This window comes from Lygodium microphyllum, chromosome 5 (assembly GCF_053477565.2).
Source record: "Lygodium microphyllum isolate KBCC chromosome 5, Lygodium_microphyllum_v1.1.10, whole genome shotgun sequence".
NCBI lineage: Eukaryota > Viridiplantae > Streptophyta > Polypodiopsida > Schizaeales > Lygodiaceae > Lygodium > Lygodium microphyllum.
Window position 1 is genome coordinate 160,986,956 of NC_141139.1, and position 21,389 is coordinate 161,008,344.

General features: G+C 43.2%; 1 protein-coding gene across 2 annotated transcripts; it reads right to left on the bottom strand.

The window, feature by feature from the left end:
• Nucleotides 1-557: 557 nt before the first annotated feature.
• Nucleotides 558-19,331, bottom strand: LOC148036607 (UDP-N-acetylglucosamine transferase subunit ALG14-like protein). 2 transcript variants are annotated; one of them, XM_087678607.1, is made up of 5 exons: nucleotides 18,878-19,108; nucleotides 2,037-2,191; nucleotides 1,775-1,903; nucleotides 1,130-1,189; nucleotides 558-1,021 (listed from the first exon to the last, which is right to left on the bottom strand). In XM_087678607.1, the coding sequence occupies exons 1-5, from the start codon at nucleotides 19,008-19,010 to the stop codon at nucleotides 845-847; spliced, it is 654 nt and encodes a 217-aa protein (XP_087534733.1). In that variant the 5' UTR covers nucleotides 19,011-19,108; the 3' UTR covers nucleotides 558-844. The 2 variants fall into 2 exon arrangements, with proteins under 2 accessions (XP_087534733.1, XP_087534732.1); XM_087678606.1 differs by lacking the exon at nucleotides 558-1,021 and having other exon boundaries at nucleotides 1,150-1,246; nucleotides 18,878-19,331.
• Between the last annotated feature and the right edge of the window lie 2,058 nt (nucleotides 19,332-21,389).

Here is a 21,389-nt window from a genome sequence, read left to right on the forward strand (position 1 = left end):
TATTGTATGTTGAAACATAACATTGGTTAAGAAGATGCCTAAACCAATAGCTTTTCTCCACATAGTGCCACTAGCCTCCAAAGCTATACATCCTCATTTTTTTGACCCTCACGTCAAGGTAAACTTCTTTACCAACTCACATGTACAATGTAAAGGATTGACATTATCAAGGATGGGCCCTTGTGTCTTCTCAAACACTTTAAAATGTCTTACAAGCATGGATCACAATAAAAACATGGACCTCAGATTAAACATTCATATTTTATAAACATCTATTATGACCTGAGAGGCTTCTTTTTTAGTGTGCTGATGCGCCCAGCATAACGATTACAAATATAAAGACAATCCATTGCTGAGTATACACTCACCAGGGGGTGTGTGAGTTCCAACTAGTTGCAAAATCAATTCCTCCCAACTCATGTGCACACTCTCAAAAGCACACGCCATCCTTCGAGATGGTGTTCACCCGCGATCCCATTAAAATATATAGCCATTAGGCCAAAAAAACATGCATTACAAAAAAAGCATGCACTCTAATGAAAACAAATGCTACCTTTTTAAAATAATCTTCAAGATATGTTTTTAAATAAATAGCAAATGTCATTGCACAACGTCCATTTTAATTCCTATAAATAGATTATGTATGGTCAATTTACGATAGAATACACTTTTCTACGGCCATGATGATGTCTGGGAATGTCCAGCGGTGTTACATGTCAAATATAATGTGAGAAGGTAGGCAGGACACGCTCAGACACGGACAAGCTTAAAGCTAAAGCTAAAGCTCTTGTAAATCCACCAAGCCAGAGTTGCCTGTGTTTTAGCAGACCAGGGTGTAGCATGCTTACAATAACCGACCAACATACTGAGTCTGAGGGAACTTCTGTTGTAGTTGGGGCCATTGGACATAAAACCGATCAGCAAAATTTAGTTTGTATAAGATCAGGCCAGAAAGGGAGAGGCGCCTGACCCTTGCTATACTCTCAACATACACAATCGCTACCCATTTAAGGCTTACTATCTGCACAATACAGACAGACAAAACTGTTAATACTCATGGTAGACACAGATCTTGTATACATTACTCAAAATGGCGTGTAGAAGCTTTGCTTGAGAATAAAAAGCACACCTTAAGAAGAAATCCTGCCAAGCAAATAGGTATACATGTACCAGGGCCATTGCATAAAATCTGCAAACACATTCACCATAAAATCAACTACCTCCATGATCTCCATCACCACGAGATCTGCAAACACAGGCACAGACAGCAAAAAGGGAAATGTGGCTCACGGGGAGCACCACCCTGACAGAAAAGGGCTCTAGAGCATGATAAACATACTCAGATGAGGCGAGGAAGCAAGACATATGTGGGGAGTACTAACGTTGGATCAGTTTTGTCCATGGCCAAGCATGACATGAACACTTGCTTTGTGAAATCAAGAGACACTTGGAGAGGCGGTACAAAATTGTTTAGGCATATGATTTTATAGACTGGAAGTTCGTTTCAGAACCTTTTTGACATTGCAACAGCTGTCACATGAGAACTTTCTGTTATAATTGTGTTCCTTTCGATGCAATCAAAGCAGTAACTTCCGTCTGTATAGGCTAATCCAAGCATGCACAAAATTCAACTTGGTCATAAAGAGAAATACAAACTATGTACAACAGCCCTATCACCAGCATAGCTATTAGTGGACTTACAAGACTAAGCCTGATCTGGACCACAATCCATGTACAACAGCCCTATCATTAGAATAGCTATTAGTGGACGTACAATATCAGGCCTGATCTGGAACACAATCCACAGCCCATGAAGCATAGCATAAATTGTCGTCAGCACAGAGGTGATATAGGACTGGCCCACTTCCCGACTTCGATATATTTGTAAATACCTGCTATCATCCTGAAAATCCAGAAAAGATTTTTTCGTATCATCATATATGCTACACTTGAAAAGACTTGAACAGCCACAAGTTGCAAAGGACCAACATGCAACATGCTGAAATGCACTCCTAAGCCCTCAAAACTTAACAAACCTTGACTGAGGTATATTCTTTACTGAATGTTGTTTCCAAAGATTGAGCCCTAGATAAACTCATGTTGTCAGTAAGAGCCGCAACATAAATTCTGGGGTAAAACTCCTGCTTGTCAAGGGCAGCAACCAAATTGAGAATTTCTGCTGTGTGGCCACCTGTGACAAAGCTCTTTGTTAAGGCAAGAAGGTTTTTGAAGAATAAAATGGGCAAAAAGCTACATGAAATGTCATGTCTATAACATAATGCCAGGCAGGTCCAGGCAGACAGAAAATGACCAAATCATAGTTTTTTCATATGGCAATCAGTTGTCAAATGCATTCGAGTATGAAAGTGGTATGATTCGGACCTCAGGGTTGAATCATATGTTGCCCTAATTTTTATTCAAATATTCAAGATGTAGTTAAGACTAGTCATTCACACCACATTGATAACTTCAATCAATAGGAGTAAAAACTAGAATCCATTATTCAACCATGTGAAGTCTTGCACACAAATTGGCTCAAGAGTAAAGAGTTGATTATTCATTTCCCAAAATAGAATATTCGCATATCGATGGTCCAACTTTAAGTGCAAAGACTCGAGAGTCTGGACTTGCAAACAACTCCCATGTCCATTGCCATGAAGGCTACAAGGTAGTTGATAGGTAGTCGATACTAAAAAAAAGACTACATAAAATTCAAACCACAAAGACAAAAAGGTGTGTGCACTTTGTTTTGTCCAAAATGGCAGTTTGGAGGAGGAAAAAAAAAACAAAAACAAAAAACAATTGCAACCCCCCCCCCTCCCCAAAAAAGGTCAAGTATGATTTCCCTTATTCATACTCCTATGGAATCCACATATGGAAACATATACAATCTGAATCATACGTGTTGGAATGCAACTCTGGACCAAATCAGGATGCCCAGCTGCTACCACCAGCTCAAACGTCCAGGATGAATGCTGCTGAGCAAGCACGAGAAGACCAGCAAGTATGACCAAGTGCCAAAGCTCGAAACGTCCTTATCCAACTTAGACAAAGGCTCACATCTAAGAGACCGTCATGAAAAGATATGACTACTAACAACCCCTCCTAGATCTTGGGTGTGATTGAAGGATAGAGGAGAAGAGAAGATGGAACACTAGAGGAGAGGTCACAAAAGGGGAAACTCCAACACTGCAAACAACCTCCTCAGTCGAGTAGCCAAATGAGAATACTTGTTACATCCTTGGATATTGAAATGGGTCCTAATAGCATTGGTCATAGTGGTCATGAAGTAACTTAAGTGCATTCAGAGTGTATATGGTCATGAAGTAACTTAAGTGCATTCAGAGTGTATATGGGGGGTATGCGTTGCGGCTGGTGGGTACAACAATATAAGTTTTTCGTCCGGTACTCATATTTGGGATTTTGTGCTCAGAAGATGCTTGTGCACAAAGGTTTTGGATAGTATTGATGATTGGATCCCAAGGAACTGCCACTCTTAAGGCAATGGTAGACCATCATCCGTAGTCAAACTCGTGCAGTCTGTATAGGCATCAGAATTTTCGCTTTGACATTCAACTTGACATTTAATATTAACACTATTCACTTTAGTGCTAATTTTTGCTTTGGCAATCCCAAGTTGGAGATGTAGTCAGATTTTCAATATGTATTCGGAAGCGATTTGTGACCAACCTTTTCTAGAAGTCTATGCATATGCTAAAGACTTTGAGAATACTTTGGCTGCAAGTAGGCGCAGCCAGGGTCCCATTGAGTCAGAAACTTCTACCCCGGTAAAAACTCATCAATCACCTTTGTAATCGTGTAAGAAAAAGGATGCTAAGTGCAAAGCAACTCGCCATGAGGATCGCTCTAAAGGTCATTGTTTTGCTTATCATCAAATGGGGCACTTTTGTGGAGACAAAGTCTCCACGTGACAAGAAGGCGAAGTCGACTTCAAAGGCGTCGGTAAACACTGTAGAAGCTCCAAGTCCCCCCTCCCCCTTTGGCAAAGGATGGCTATGTAAATGCGAGTAGTTGTAATGATTGTTTCATAAATAAAGCTATGCTTGGTCCACATAAGCTTTTCAAGGTTACTAGCCATACTAACAACCAAACTGTTACAGTGTTGTTTGACACTAGTTCTACTCACAATTTTATTTCTTCTCAATCAATGAAGAGACTTCAACTCCACACAACACCTACTACTAATCAAGAATATCATATTCGTTATGTGGAGGGCTCGAAGTGGTTCGTTGAGATTGAATGGTGCCCAAATCGAATATTTTGATCCAACACTACCCTAAGTCCTCGACTTCCAATTAATGAATTTCAACCATGTTGGTGTCATTCTTGGCATGTCATGGTTCTTTGATAGATTCTCCTCTTTATAGATTAATTATGAAATTTGTGTACTTTCTATTAAACTTGATGGTCACTATCTATGATTGAGGGTTGTTCACCCTCTAAGATCATTGAATCTTATATGCATATGATATCAACTTTGGAATATAGTAGATGTTTACATGACCCAGATGTGGTTACATAGGTTTGTTTCATTGAAAAAGTTCAATCATTTGTGGTGCAATGTAATTCAATTTCTTTTAATAACAACGGTGATACTAATTCAAATATGAGTAAATATTTGGATCTAGTTCTGCACAAATATGTTGATGTCTTTCCATCTGAATTACCTAATGGACTTCCACTATCCCGTGATACATTAGACCATAGGATTGCCACGTTGCCCGCCAATAGCCATTCCGTCTCTTGACAACTATATCAATTAAGCCCAAAAGAAGAGGACAAGATGTCAGAGTGCAGCGGTGCGGAAGCGTAGGACTGAGAGAGAGAGAACGCAGAGAGAGAAGGGAGAGAAAGAGACAGTGTACAATGAAGATCTGCTGTATAAAGAATGCTGAATACAAAGATATACACGGGCGCAGTGCGCTGGACTGCGTGTCTCCACCTCGACGATGCGACCTGCTGTCCACCTCGAAGTCTGCTGCAGTCTGCACTGTCTGCTGTCTGAAATCTGTGAACAGAGACAGAAATCTGCACGGCACCGGTCTGTAATCTGCGACAGAGAAGAGTGGCCAGACTGCTGGAAACATCGGGTATTTATAGCCGAAACCTGCCACGAACTGGGGCGCCAGAAAATAGGGCGCAGCCTGAATAAGTCGGCTGCAGACAGTCGGACTGCCACGTGGCAGTCCGACTGCACAGTCCGACTGCTGCTGGTCCGACTGCTGCTGCTGGTACTGCCCTCCAAGACAGGCTATGATCTCTGACACCCCCTCTCAGAGCCTGGACAGGGCAGAAGCCTGAGGGATCTGGAATGTTGCCGAAGGAGAGCCTGAGGAAGCGCCTTCGTAAACAAATCCGCAAGATTGTCCTCCGTCTTGCAATACTCCACAGTGATGGTCTCATCCAAAAGCTTTTCTCGGATGAAGTGGTACTGGATCTCAATGTGCTTCGTCCGGGCATGAAAAACAGGATTCCTCGCCAAGGCAATGCAACTTTCATTGTCACATCGCAGCAATGTAGGACGAGTCTGGGTACACCCAAGCTCCTCCAACAACCTCCGAAGCCACACAACCTCGCATGTGGTGGAAGACGCGGCCCGATACTCCGCCTCAGTAGACGAAAGGGCTACCGTGGGCTGCTTCTTGCTACTCCATGAAATAACACCTGCACCCAAAGTAAAGCAGTAACCTGTTGTAGACCGCCTGTGGTCCACGTCACCAGCCCAATCCGAGTCGCTCCAACCTGCAAGTACAAGATCTGACCCATCTGTCCCTGCGGGGTAATGAATCCCCAAATCAGACGTCCCCCTCAGATACCGAAGTATCCTCTGAGCAGCCTGCCAATGCACCGTCTTAGGTTCACTCATGAACCCTGCCAAGAGCCCAACAGCAAAACATAGATCAACCCTGGTGTTGAGAAGCCAAATCAAGGACCCTATCAACTGTCGATAGCGGGACGCATCCGCCAAAGGAGAAGCTGAATGGGAAGAGGCCTTCCAGTTCGGATCCATAGGAGTAGAGAGGGCCCGACAATCTTCCATCTCAAAAGACACCAAGAGCTCCTGTACATATCTCTGTTGGGAGAGAAAGATCCCCCTCTGAGACTGATAAATCTCATGGCCTAGAAAGAAATGAAGTAGCCCCAAATCCGTCATCTCGAACGTCCGATGTAAAGCTGACTTTGTCTCCTGGACCTGCTGTGCATCATCACCTGTGACAATCAAATCATCAACATATAATACAAACAGCACACAACCATCCTCGGAAGTGTGTACATACAGCTGCGGATCGGCCTTGGACCGCCGATATCCCAACTGAGACTGGAGGAACGAATCAATCTTCTCGTTCCAAGCGCGCGGGGCCTGCTTGAGGCCATACAGGGCCTTCTTCAACCTGTAGACTTTCCCATCTGAAGAACCAAAGCCAGGAGGCTGCTCAACGTAGATCTCCTCCTTCAAATCACCATTTAGGAAGGCCGACTTCACATCCAACTGATAAACAGGCCATCTCCTATGGCCAGCCAAAGCAAGAACAGCTCTAATGGTTGCCATACGAGCTGTAGGGGCAAAGGTGTCATGACAGTCAATACCTGGGCGCTGGGCAAAACCCTTAGCAACAAGGCGAGCCTTGTGCTTATCCAAAGTACCATCACTGAGATATTTGGTCTTGAAGACCCACTTGACTCCAATCACCTTCTTCTTCGGGGGGCGTGGCACAAGTGACCAAGTGCCATTCCTCTCAATAGCCTCCAACTCAGCTTCCATAGCTTTCTTCCATGGGGCGGACTGTAAAGCCTCCTTCACGGAGGTGGGCTCTCGATCCTGCATAACACGGGACATCAAACAATAATTGGAGCAAGCAAGCTCCGAAGAATGCGCCTGGTGCCTCCGTGACCGCCGCGGACCATCCTGCGGTCCCCACTCCTCAGGAACCTCCTCGATCCCTGAATCACGGAGTGTGTCACGGGCCCAGCGAGGAGGAGGCTGAACCTCCCCTCGTCGTTCTCCATCAGCAGAAGACTCTGGAATGTCCACCGGGGATAAATCCTCAGAAGGATCCGGTGGAACAGTAGACTCTGTGTCAGAAACAGAATCATAATCAAAAGGCACGGGCTCCAGTGGAACTGTAGAAGGAGCCCAACTCTCCCCTGGATCTCCAAGAACGGGATGCTCTTCACCCGTTGAAGTAGCCGGAACCTCCACAAACCGTACATCACGGCTAGTATATACATCCCGCTTGACGGGATCATACAGTCGATAGCCTTGGGACTGGGAGCTGTAGCCAACAAAAACCTGTTTTCGGGAAGCCGCTTCAAATTTATCACGGTGAGCCTTGGGAATGTGAACATAGACATCACACCCAAAGACTCGAAAGTAAGAAACATCTGGCTTCGTCCCAAAATAAGCCTCAAATGGAGTCATCCCTTCCACGGTCGAAGTAGGGGATCGATTAAGAATGTGGACTGCAGTAGCCACAGCCTCGGCCCACAGAACCTGAGGGGTCTGTCGGTGCTCCATCATGGTGCGTGCCATCTCGATCACACTGCGGTTCTTCCGTTCGAGAATACCATTTTCTTGAGGAGTATTGGTATTGGCAAACTCCTGGTGAATTCCTCTATCTGCACAAAACCGAGCAAATTCATTAGACACAAATTCACCTCCATTGTCGGATCGCAAGGTCTTCAACTTCCGGCCTGATCGGTTCTCCTCAAAGAGAAGCCAATCCTTGAAGTGCGAGAAAGCTTCTGACTTTAATGCCAAAAAATAGGCCCATATCATCCTGCTATAGTCATCCACGATCAGCATGAAGTACGAGCTCCCACGCAGGGACTCATTCCTCATAGGGCCACATAGATCCGTAGATACTAACTCCATCGGTGAAGTAGACCGCCGCGAAGCGGTGTGGGGAATGGCATCTCTATGCTGCTTCCCCCGTATGCAGGAGACACATGGCTGCTGGCTCACCACTATATCCGGCAACCCGCGAACAAGCTGTCCACGTGACGCTCTCCGAAGATAGTCATAGTTCAGGTGACCAAACCGAGCATGCCATAATTCAGACTGTGACTGAGAGGTAAGAAGAAGAGTAAAGAGGGCAGTGGAAGACTTCAGTTTGTAAATGCCGTTCTCCTCATATCCAGATGATAGAACCTTCCTCGATTCAGGATCAAGGACTCGCACAGTAGAACTGTCAAACTCCACCAAAAGACCAAGGGAGCAAATCTTATGAACTGAAAGGAGATGGTACCCTAATCCTGGTACATGCAAAACCTCTGAGGTATGGGTGCCACCTCGCCCATCCGGAATAAGCTGCATCTTACCCCGACCTGCAATAGAAACTGAAGAGCTGTCTCCAATGAGAACCTGCCCACGCGAGGGTCGCAGCTGGGCAACACCATCTGATGAAGGAGTCATGTGCCGTGAGGCACCACTATCAACAATCCACTCTCGAGCTTGGGGAGCCGCCATCGCAGCATCAGAAGCATTCGATGAAGCGTCCTCAATGACAACTAGATGTAGAAATGCGGCTGATGAGGGTGCAGCTACTGTTCCAGAATCCTTGGTTTCCTTCTTCTTGGTGTCCTTCGAGTCTTTGTCAGGGCAATCCTTCTTCCAATGGCCAGTCTTTCCACAAATATGACATGTGGAGTCTTTGTCCTTGTCCTTCTCCTTGTCCTTCTTGGACTTGTTATCCCCCTTCTTCTTCTTTTGGTCCTTCTCCTTCTTCTGAGAGGCTTGACCTGTCAACGCCTCCGTCTTGGAAGCACTCTGTCCCTTTAACTGTTCCTCTTGGTCCAAGACCATAGGAACCAACTCTTCCCAGCGAAGAGTAGACTCTCGCCCTGAAGCAATAAGGGCAGAGTAGAATGTACCGAATCGTGGCGGCAGCTGGGACAAAAGTGTAATTGCCATGTCTTCGGAGGAAATCGGCTTCCCCGCATTCTGAACCTGCATCTGTAGCTGCCTTAGCTTGTTAATGTGTTTCCTTAGCGAAGAAGACTTATTGACGGACAAGGTCCGCATCTGTACCTCCAAAGAAACCCTCTTCATCAGGGTCATCCGATTGTACATTTGATCAAGCTCCAGCCATATCTCACGAGCCACCGTCAAGTGCTCGATGTGAGCGATCACGGCTGTAGTGCATGATAGAAAGAGAAAGGATCGAATCCTGGCATTCAGTTTGTCCCAATGAGACTGGGCCCTGGCCAACTCCGCACGAGCATCGGAAGAGAGTTTGGACTCATCTCTTACCGAAGGCCGGTCAATAGCCTCCTGTACCAACTCCGCCAAATCATAGGACTCAAGGATGGCCAACATCATAACGCGCCATATGCGGTAATTGTCGCCGTCGAGCTTCTGATCTGTAGGAAGAGCCGGTAAGACATGCACCTTCCGGTCCATTATCGCCTGGAACTCCAAGTCCATCTCTGTAGACATCTTCACCTGAAATGCCTTCTCAAACGCAAAAGCAGCCCCCTCTGACTGGGTAAACTCAGCCTGCTAAGGCTCTTCCGCGTCCCGAAGCTTCTTCACCCGCCAGAGGCGATGAAAAAGCAAAACCTACACTTTTAAGTTGAAAACTCAAACTTTCTCCGCGTCAAACAGCAGTAAACAGCAGCAAATCTACCACCTGTTCTCCTTTCCTGTGCGCCCACACTCGTTTCAGCCTTGTTCCAAGGCGCAGCCCTCCTGTCTGCCCTTCTTTATTCTTTGTATACCATGACAATCTCGTACACTCATCTTGGGATTCTCTCACTCTCACACTTCACATTGTTGCTCCACTTCTGACTCATACTCCCATTGCGCACTCATCTCTTTAAACTAGTATCAGAGCTATGGCTAAGGTGTGCATGCTTCCCAAAGTTCGTGCGGGTCAGCTCCAACTTGTTTGTACAAAGAAATGTCAAGTTGTCACTTTATTCAAGCATGTGTGTGTACTTGACTAACAACCGATAAGTCCAAAACCCTAAATTTGTGCAGGCGACAAATCTGAAACCCTAAATCTATGCACGCAACAATCTTTCTAGCAAGCGATAGCTCACATGTGTGCAAGCAACATTGTTTTCAGCAGACGACAGCTCAGTGACAGCTCCCTAACCACACGACAAATAGGCGACAGCTGACGTGACCAAGCAACGGTTCATTTTGACTAGCAAGAACAGCTCATGACAGCTCCTACAAGTCACGACAATTTGTTTCACAATATTTTGTGACTAGGCACATTAAAATAGGCCCCAACTCACACATGGAAGCACAGTTAAACTTTTTCAACAATCTCATGGCAAAAATTTGGGGTTTTTCCCAAATTTGATGTTGTTCATGCACAACAATGACACTTGACCCAGAAATTGCAAACATTGTGCACATTGGCTTTGAGAAATTTTGGGGTTTTTCATGTATCAGTAAAATTTTGCTCAACTAAGCTGAATTTATTGAGATTGGGGCACATTTGGACCCGAGAGATTTGGGGGATTTGCAAAATTTAGGGGGCCATTTGTCAACTATTGGTTTCTCAAAGACTGTGATGATGCTCTCTTGGAAACTAAACTTGCAACTATGGAAAATGAGAATTGGGCTAGACCCAACTAGAAGGCCATTGCATACATTAAAATGGATGTATTTGATGATGTACTTACACACATTAAGCATTTTGATACAGCTTATGCTGTATGGAAAAAGTTAATGGATACTTATGAAAATACAACTCCAATAAATCAAGTGCATCTCATGCACAAGCTTGTAAACATGGAGTTGGATGAGTCTAAGCCAGCATCTGAGCACTTAGTGCTTTCACAAGGATTTTGAGTCAATTGCAATACTCTAGTTTGGCGGCCTTCAATGATAAACTGAAGGCTATTTTCTTGTTGATGACTTTGCCTAATAGCTCAGAGTCTTTGGTTGTTTCACTTAGCAACAACCCCACTTTAATCTTTCATGGTGTTAGGGGCTCTATCCTCAATGAGATCAGAAGAAAGTCCAGTGGAGAAAGTAGTGGTTAAGCCTATCATCTTAGAGGCAGGTCAGAGAAGAGGAGTAATGCAACAAATAGAGGCAAAAGTAGGAGTAAAAGTAAGAACAAACAATAGGATGTTACTTGCTATCAGTGTGGGCGTAGAGGGCATAAAAAGCCCAATTGCCATTACTACAAGAAAGAGCAAGAAAGAAAGAATCAACAGGGAAATAAAAAAAAGGATGACAAGAAATATAATGACAGCTCTTCCTCAAAAGGAGGAGCAAAGGCAAATGTTGCATCTAGTGTGGTCATTGAAGAGCTTCCTGACACTAAAGAGATACTTGTTGCACCCTCATGCAATGATGTAGATATTATGGCAGCAGCAGAATATGCAACATCACCAAAAAGGAGGTGATTGATGCCTTACTTTCAGCTCATGATGGGCTGTCCCAATCATGGATAGCAAGCAGCGGTGCCTCTTTTCATGTTACTCCCTATTTGGAGTCATTTTCTAAATACACTGCAAGCTACCTAGGCAAGGTTTACTTGGGAAATAACTATACATGTGAGATAGAGGATGTAGGTACCATTCACTTAGCCCTTGGAAACGGCCAAGAGCTGATTTTACAAGATGTCAAATATGTACCTTGTTGAGAAACCCTTCACCCGCAATTTTGCGTTCTGCGTTTGCGTTTAGGGTTTCGCATTTTGCATTTAGGGTTTCACAGTGGACAGCCCCAAAAGGGGGCTGGGCGCCCACAATGGGACGCCACCCTAGACAGCCAACGCCCTCACTCCAGGTGCCACCCTAGATAGTCTCTTGCCTATTTATAGGCTGCCTCTATCACTCATTCTTCACGGCTGATTCATTCAGTCCACCATCTCTTCTCTCCAACCTCTCCACTGCCCTCACACCAAACTGCTAGCGGCTCCTTCCAATTGCTAGCAACTCAGCCAGACAATTGGCGGCTCCTCCCTACTATTGGCGGCTCAATCAGACTGCTCACGGCTCCTCCCTACTGCTTGCAACTCAACCAGACTGCTCGCGGCTCCTCCCTATTGCTGGCAGTTGTTCCTTGCAACCTCACGGCTTAGCCAGTATGTTGGCAACTATTCTCTGCAACCCAACAGCTCCACCATACTGTTGTACCCTGCCTTTTTCTACTGGCTGCAACCTCTTACTACCGGTACCATCCTCCTCCCAGTTCCAACCCTTCCACTACCCTCCCACCCCTTGAGGCGTACATTGCGTTTCATGCTTTACACTGCCCTCACACCCCTTGAGACGGACATTGCAGTTCATGGTTCGTGGACTAACCTCTTCCTTCTTCAGCAAGGCACACTGATACCCATGGCTTCTTTACCAACAAATGACCAACCTACTAGGTGCTTTTATTGTGGCATCACCAGACACACCACCGATGCTTGCCGACTTTGACCTTTGCTCCCCACCCCCGCGGAGTATATGCGTCTCCCACCCGACATACCTTTGCCACCTCTCCTTTTCTTGGAATAAAGACCCTTTACTCACCTTTGTGTATAGCACACATGTATTATTTAGTTGTACATGTGAATGCACCCTTACGTGCCCTAAATATAAATACATTTTATTCTTTGTGTACCAATACATTTGTTGATACACCCAAAATCGAATCGTACTCTCTCTCTCACTCTATCACTCTCACTCGCTTGCTCACTCCTTTAGCTGCAGCACACCCTCTCAACAACTTGTATTAGAGCCCAAGGTTCTGCACGCTTCTCGAGACCAAGGGGTAGCTGACAAGTCGCGAAGGCAACCAAGTGACAGCTGCAACGGGCAGGTTGAGCAAGCAACGGCTACAGGTCAACGTAAAGGCCAACGTGACGGGCAGCTAACTAGGCAGCGGGTGTGGAACAAGCGGCAAGAGACTGGGCAACAGGAATCAGGATCAAGCCGCAGGTGCTATGTGCAGTGCGATCACCAACGTGGGCAGTCGGCACAAGCGTGATGGACCTAGGACAGGCGTCATGTCCAACAGGAAGCAGGCAAGCAACAACCTACTAACCGACGGACAAACCAGCGACAGGCATCAGTTGCGCCTGTCATGTGGCGTGGCGGGTCAACGGACCCCCCCTCCCCCTCAGGTCAATTTTGTCAAAAAGAAGTCAAAAATTTTTCTTTAATTTCTAAATTACCCCCTTGCCTTAACAAGGATTCACGCGTGGTAGCACAAATTACAGATCTATGCAAATCTGGCCCAGAAATTTGGGGCTTTTCCCAAATTTGATCATGTTTGTGCTTGGCAGTGACATTTGTGTCAAAAATTGCATACATTGTACATGTTGACCTTAATTAAATTTGGGGATTTTGCCAAATTTGTCAGAATTTTGCTCATTCGAGTAAAATTTCCTAACATTGGACCCGTAAAAATTGGGGCTTTTCATGTTTTGCCGAAGTTTTACTCAGCTCAGTCAAATTGGTTGACATTTATGCACTGTTGGACTTGGAATTTTGGCATTTAATGCAGAATTTGGTAAATTTCTGCAGTATTTGCATGTGTGGCGGTTGGTTTATGTAAAAACAATAGAGATTTATTACTGTTTGGGCAAGAACGGCAATGTATTTTGCTAGTCCAACTTGTGCTCCTGCAATTCAGTGCATTTACCCTTGTGTTCGTGATAAAAATGGCTACAACTTCTTCCCGTTAAGACATTAAGAGTTTGATGGAATCGCCTAGTACTTGAAATTTAGCAGGTCAAATATGGGAATTTTAAAGAATTTCAAGAGCCCAATCAACCAACATTAAGTTTGGGGCAAAATTTGTCTTTCAAAGAGAAGATTGAAGGCCAACCCCCAAGCAAACCAAGGGGAAAATTGATTGAAATGCTTGCTGGTTGCTATGGGCAGCAAGATGTATTGGAAGATTGAAGGAGATCAAGCTAGATCTGAGTGTACTTCAACCATTATCAATACAAGTTAAAGAAATACCGCAAGAAGTGCCAACTTGGGGGCCAACCCAATGTCCAATGTCCAAGATTAAGTGGTAAAATTTGCATCTTCAGTTTATGTGAATTGTATGCTTGCTGTAATTGTTGATTAATCAGTCATTACCACCCTCTCCGAGAAGGAAGTCTAGTTTCAGAAAGAATGTCAGAGTGTCATCTTCTGGAACGGATCCCGAGTGCAAGAACCACAAATGCTTGATAACAAACCTTGATGTAGAATAAGTCAAGGAGCCATGCAGCAGCTGAAGCTAAAATGCAGCAATCTTTGGAGAGGATGAGCAATGCACAAGCCAAATGCCAAGTGAAAATGGCTGATTGCAAAGCGATGATGGTACAAAGCTGAACAACAGCAGAGGTGAGGCTGGAAGCTAAAAAGGAAGCAGTCTTGGTGGCTGGAACAGCAAACACACCACAATCATAGGCCTAGCAACAGAGTCTAAAGAAGAGGAAAGGCAAAACACAGCAAGGAGACAGGTTGGCAATCGGTAGAAGAAGAGAATAACAGCAGCTCTCGTCCAAAAACAGTGTGAGATGGGCAGGGCAGCAGCTAGCAATAATGACGATGCTAAGGTGATGATGGCAATGATGATGTGAGAGAGCCGATACTGGCTAGGTTGGGAGCTCGCAGGAAAAGTGAATGTATAGGGATGAAAGTAGAAATGGCAGTGACTCCCTATTATAAAACTTTCTGATTTAGTTGTCCTACCAAATATCCAGACGAGGTATTTAAATAAAAGAATTCTTTTTGGAACGATTTTGAGAGCCAGGAAAATGTGATAGATTTGTGGAAGTTCTAGGTCACTTAACAGCCCCACCTGCTGGCAGCTGAATACTAAATCTGAGTGCACACAATCAAAGACTAGAAGACTCTGATAGAGACTACCAATTGCATAATTTGGATTTACTGCTCCATTAGCATAATTAAATAATGAGGTTGAACTAGATAATTGCAATATAATATCTGAAATAAATGAGTTAACTCTAGGAAGTACGACAAATGTCTGCCACATTAGAAGCATGCTTCACCCTCCCCATTGAGACTACAAATTGTCCTCAATTGCAATGCTTTTAAAGGATTATAGTTGGAACTGCTGGATGGTTGCAAAAACATCTGCTCCAGGACTTGAAACTAGAATGGAACTGATACTAAGACAACTAGAACTGGAACACTCCCTCTCACTAAGCCGAAAGCATGGTGGGGAAGGTCTAAATCCAAATCCAGTATAGGTATTGGTACTGACACTCATACCAGCTCAATCATTGGACAAAGGAGGTAAGTTTGTCCTCAGAAGTTGGGCAAGGGACAGCAATCAAAGAGAGAACCCTGATCAACTGTGTAACTTGGTTGCAATGGGGCAACTGTTGTCCTCCTTGTTTGGATATGGATCAGCTGAGTCAAAAACTGTGTGGCTGACTAAGACACGGAACTCCTTGCCTTTGGAAGAGGAAGTCAATGGTAAGGTCTAAATAATGCCACCAACCTGCTTGTATGAAAACCTGTGAGCCACATTGCCTAAATTCCAAACCTTTCAAAATTCACACTCATTGGCTGTTGTTTATGCAGATGTCAAGAATCGTCTCCACCTTTACTATTCTCTAATCCTTTGAGTTGTGCATTAATAGGTATCCAGAAAGCCAGAGGACTGGTTTTACATTTGTGATTCTGCTAATATTCTCTGAGTTGTGTATTCTACAAGGTAGGTACTTCACATGCAGCAGCAAGCCTCCTACAATATCATCATGAAGAATGTGCAGCAGAATTCACATTTACACTGACCTGAACTCAAAAGCATAACAACCATGTATGAGTCACGACTGAGCTCCTGCAGTCCAAAATAAAAATGCTGAAAATCAGCCAGGTTCTGAATGACAAAACTAATATAGGCCTTCGTCATAGATAGTTCAAAAGGACCATCAATGATCAAATCTCTAGAAAATCCAATATCAACCAAATTACAAGGCAAGAAGGTGAAGGATCCTACTATGTAGCAACGGTTGTCATCAGGGGAAGTCAAAGCAATATGATCCAAAGTGGTCATAGGCAATCACTACAATATCCACAAGGTCGGTTTGCCACATTATCTCTGAAAGCTGTAGGGCAGCACATATTCTGAATTCTTAAGAGTATAATGGTGAACGACGGTTGCCACTGTTGAGAGAGAGGCATATGAACCCTATGTATGCAAGGGTGGATAAGGGTAGCTGGGTGTGAATGAACTAGAGGGCAAGGGGAAACCCTAACCCTAGCCATCCAAAAGCTATTTAAACAGCCTAGAGGTTACTCCAAATGTAGTGGAGAGTGTACCAATTGTACTTGTAAACAACTCGTTAAGCAAGATCTTATTCTCGTACTTGAGCTCTCTCTCCCTCTTGTGCACACTTTCTCTTGCTCTCACTCTAATATTGCAACATGGTATCAGAGCCATCTCTGATGCAACAAGCTTCCTTCAACTCCATTTCCCGCTGAGTGCACATGAGCATGCCATTTTCTCACTATACCTCTTCACCTCCATAGTTGCCCGCTATACTTACCTCTATTGGATGACCTAGGGAGAGCAAAAGAGAGCATTTCAGCTCAAGCTTCCTTATAAAGATATATTTAGTTCATGGCCCAACATCTTGGCACGTCAAACCTCGACATTGGAGGCACAGCAAGCCGGCATTGCAACAAACGCAAAAAAAGCACCATTCCTGACAGTGTGATGTTCACCAAGCTGCCACGCACTGTGGAAAGCACAATGTGGAAGGGCTTCACGGAGCATTTGTAGCTCCATAAGTGGGCTATCTACACCTAAGAGGATTCAAAGAAACTCCCTCTTTATTGCTCACAATAAATAAAACCCTAACTGTGGTTCTCAGTGGCAACCATAGCCAAAAAGCTTCAAGCTTTCTTCTTTCAACATTAATCACTCTCTTTGATACCAATACTGATTCTAATCACCAATTTAAGTCCTGTGGAGACTCTTGCAAATCTGAAAGCTCCATCTTAGCTTCAAAGACACTTTATGAACATCATTAAGCTCATAAGAAAGCCAACTTGTAAACATATAATATGAGATAAGTGCTTGTAAGCACTAATGCTACATTTCATAGTCGTGATCCTATTTCTCATCAGTATGTGAAAGATATTTTACACCAAACCTCAACCTTGAGAAGATTAGTCTCTATCTTAAGCATATGTATTGAGAGCTTAACTATCATTACGAGACTATGTGTAAGTCAAAAACACATAGACCATTATCCTCATCCCTCATCTCATCTTGTAACACATCAAATTTGAGCTTGCTACGTATTAATCATCTCTTTTGCTTCCGCACTTATTAGCCACTACTGTGTAAAGGACTAGACACTACCATTGCCTGGAGCAATCGACAAGACCTTCCTATCATAACCATGGGTTATGCCAATGTTAGACCTCAAATCCGTAAGTTTAATGGAAAAGACTTTCATCCATGGCAAGTATTAGTGAAGTATAAAATGATGAAACAGGACTACTAGCCCTTCATAAAAGGAACCAAGGTTATTGATCCATCAAACCTACTTGATATAAAAGATAATGAACGAGCCCAAGCCATAATCGTGCTTCATTTGCATGCATCCTTGATTCATCACATTGACCAACTCTCCACTTCCAAGGAGAAATGAGATGAGCTTGAAAAGCTTTATGGTACTAAAGAAAATAACTCTAAAATTTTCCTTAAGATCAAATTTTTTAGCCTGGAGTATAAACAAGAAGAAGAACCTAGGTAAGTTCATTTCTCACATGAAGGGACTCATGGCACAACTATCCTCAATTCAAGCTCCAATTCATGATAAAGATGCCATTGCAATTCTCTTGAAAGCTGTAATGTTACTACTCTTACAAATATCCCTAATCCAACCTTAGAAAGCACCATTCAATCTTGTTTAGATGAGGAGAAAAGAAATTAAAAAGAATGTAACACCAGTCGTGCATCTACTTTAACAGTCCATGAGCAACTTTTGGTTCATACTATCTCCACCAAATGTTATTTTTGCAATGAAAAATGACATCTTATCAACAATTGTTTAAAAAAATATCCTGACAAAATGAAGTGTAACAAATGTAAGAAGACAGAGCATATTACTAGTAAATGTCCTACCATCCCTGAAGTATAAAAAGAATTGGAGGCCAACTTTGTCTCCAAAACACTTGATGATCAACTTTTCTAAATCTATAAAACCTCTACTTATAAGCACTCTTGTAGCCTGATTTATAAAGGCATCAAATTTTGTTTGAGGGGAAGCATTAACATACCTTGTGGTCCAATGCCACTTCAGCATTGAGAGCGGGTGCTGAGAGATAGGCATATGAACCCTATGTATGCAAGGGTGGATAAGGGTAGCTTGATGTGAGTGAATTGGAGAGCAAGGGAAAACCCTAACCTTAGCCATCTAAAGGCTATTTAAACAACCTAGAGGTCACTCTCAATGTAGTGGAGAGTGTACCAATTGTACTTGTAAATAACTCGTTAAGCAATATCTTTTTCTTGTACTTGAGCTCTCCCTCCCTCTTGTGCACACTTTCTCTTGCTCTCACTCTGATAGTGCAACAGCCACTTCAAACATTACATACAAGGTAATTTCAAGACTTGGGAGATAGAAATTTATATGGACAAGATATGGCATGTGTGTAATACCATCACTCCTAGTTAGTCTCTACAATCTGATCGGAATGAGAAATTAATTCTAGCAAAACGGCTAGGTGCCCAGGACACAACAAACGAAAGACCTGATGGCCCCTCATGATTGACACTTGCACGAAATAAGAATGATCTAAAAGGCATTACATGTCATCCTATTGTACGCTTTTGGACCGGCACAATTGGATTGCTATTGAGTGGATGATGGATAAAGCACAAATGCTAACCTGCATTAAACCATTGAGATCTGTTTAGTACCTGAACCAAGTACAATGAGGGTTTTAAGCGGCGGCGCCTTGAAAGGCTTCTTCTTCCAGGAAGACACTCTCCAAATGCGAGCAGTCAGGAGTGCAAAGGACAGTGCAAGGAGCAGACACAGTAGCAGCAACATCAAACCCACGCCTTTCAAAACGCCTCCTCTGCACAGAAATTGTAGATCGAGACTTGCAGAAATTAAGTGCTTTCGGGTAGCCCGATCTCTTGCGGTAATCTGTTAAGCTGTCGATTCTGATTATCAGGACAGATTAAAAGACTGTTCCATGATCAGAAGATGTGAAACGACGATAAGTTCAATGGCTTCCCAGTGAGTAGTCTGCTGCACGGGTTCATGCTCGACTGTCGAATGGGTGCCATGCTCAAAACACGAAAACTGTTTGAATGATCCAATAAATAGGGAGAACTTTTGCACCGTGCCCGACTTGAGGTTCAAAGCTCACTAACGTATAAAATAAAGCATGCTCACACACTTAGGGCCTCGGTCTCACCCTTTGCTGTCTAAGGACCTTTTCCCACCAAGGGTTTGGCAAGACAAAACTATTCTTTGAGCACTTCCCATGGAGAGTCTCAATTTTTTGTGCAACACATGCGTTTGAGGAAACTTACGGCCAAATGGCAAAAGTTTCACAGCTTTGCTCCAAACCCATACAAAAACACAAAACAAACACAATCTCTTTGACACACGGGAAGGTGAGCCTGATCATACAAGGGTAGTTTGGGGAGTTTCAGAGGGGGTTCTCAAATTCCCCCGCTGAAAGTTGCTCTAAATCATAGTAGGCTTGATTGTAAACCTCTTACTAATCACCTCAATTGGAAAGTTGATCGCCTCAATAGGGCAACTCAATCGCGCGTCGATTTCGGATACAAGTACCCACTTGTCAAAAGTCAAGCGAGCTTTTCTTAGGAGTGTGGTGTGGGTTACTTTGGCGCCATAGCCCTAGTTCTCGGGTTGTACACATTGAGAGACGAAAGCTAGGGGAGCAAATGGGATTAGATACCCCAGTAGTCCAAGAGATCACCACTTATAATCAAGATATTTTTACTATAATACAGGATTGATTTCTAAATGAAATCTCACCTCGACCGAATCCATCCTAAACACCAGTTAAGCCATTAAATGCTAATCAATTGTGAATCAACCACATTACACTCTTCAGGTTATTACATGAAAGAAAGGAATCTTGATTAGCCCTCTTTGTATGTTCTTATGACTCTAAATATTGCATACTATTTTTGGATATACCAAGCAACAACATCTAACTTATATTGCCTCCGACACGCTCAAAACAATCAAATCATAGAGCCAAAAACTAGTCTAAAAATAGCCAAGAAATACATCATCCAATGAGTTGTTCTTATGTGCATAAACTAGCTTGATTACAATTGCAAGTGTCTACCTAACTTGATTGATAGTGTTTCAAATAAATTTTGCCTCAAGTTAAATTGGCCTTCAAAACCAACATACACATAAACAAAACTCATTGAGATATACTTGGGCAAGCAACAAAGGGGTTGAAAATGGCTAGAACTAAAATAAAAAAGAGTCAAGTGAAACAAAAATATGAGGCTAGCTTGAACTCAGGAAGCTCGAGATAGGGTAAACTTGCAAAAGCCAAGGAACTAAAAAAACAAAAGAATAACAAAAAACAAAGTAATTTACAATCAAAGCTACCATAGCTCTTGAAGAGAAAAACTCAAAACAACAATAAACTAAATAAAGCCTAGAGTTTAAGAGTTGTACACTTATGCACATAAGCAAAAAAGGCCTATCAAGTCCTTAAAGAGTCAAATGCAACCTATAATGTACTAGTATACACTTGACCCTATAAAAAAATAGAGTAGATCCAAAAGTGTCTCCTAGAAGACCTTCTTAGACTGACTCCCATCCCTCCAATTTGTGACGATAAATATCCTCATTAATCAATAATGATAAGCTAGGATGGAGGATCAAGGGATTAATCACAGTCCTAAAAACTTATAGGCACGATATAATGAGTTACATAGGGTATCAAGCTAGAATTAGGAGGAAAATCTACATGCAAGGCCCTATAAAAAAGCAATGCCACTAGTAGAGTTGCCATAGAACTAGTAGAGGGACCATTTGATTTTACATGAAGATAGGATGAGACTAAGATGCAACAAGATAAGGAAATGGACATGGCAAATAAAATGATTGAACTATTAGGGGCTCTAGCAAACCCTAAAGAGACTTTGCTCGAGCTACTATTTAGGAAGCTTCTAAATAAGTCCATGACTACAGTAGCTAGGGGAATCACTTTATTGAATGGCTTGGGGGTATCACTAACCATAAGAGAGCAATCTAAAATTCCAATGCTAGCCAAGTAGTTAAACAAGTATAAAGCAATGGATGACCCTTAAAAGTTTCATGGAATAGTTTAAGTAAGTTTATAGGGTCAACAACCTGAGATTGCAAACAAAAAGGTGAAACTTAAAATTCTCTTGGAGAGAAATGTGCAATGTCATTTAAAGGTTT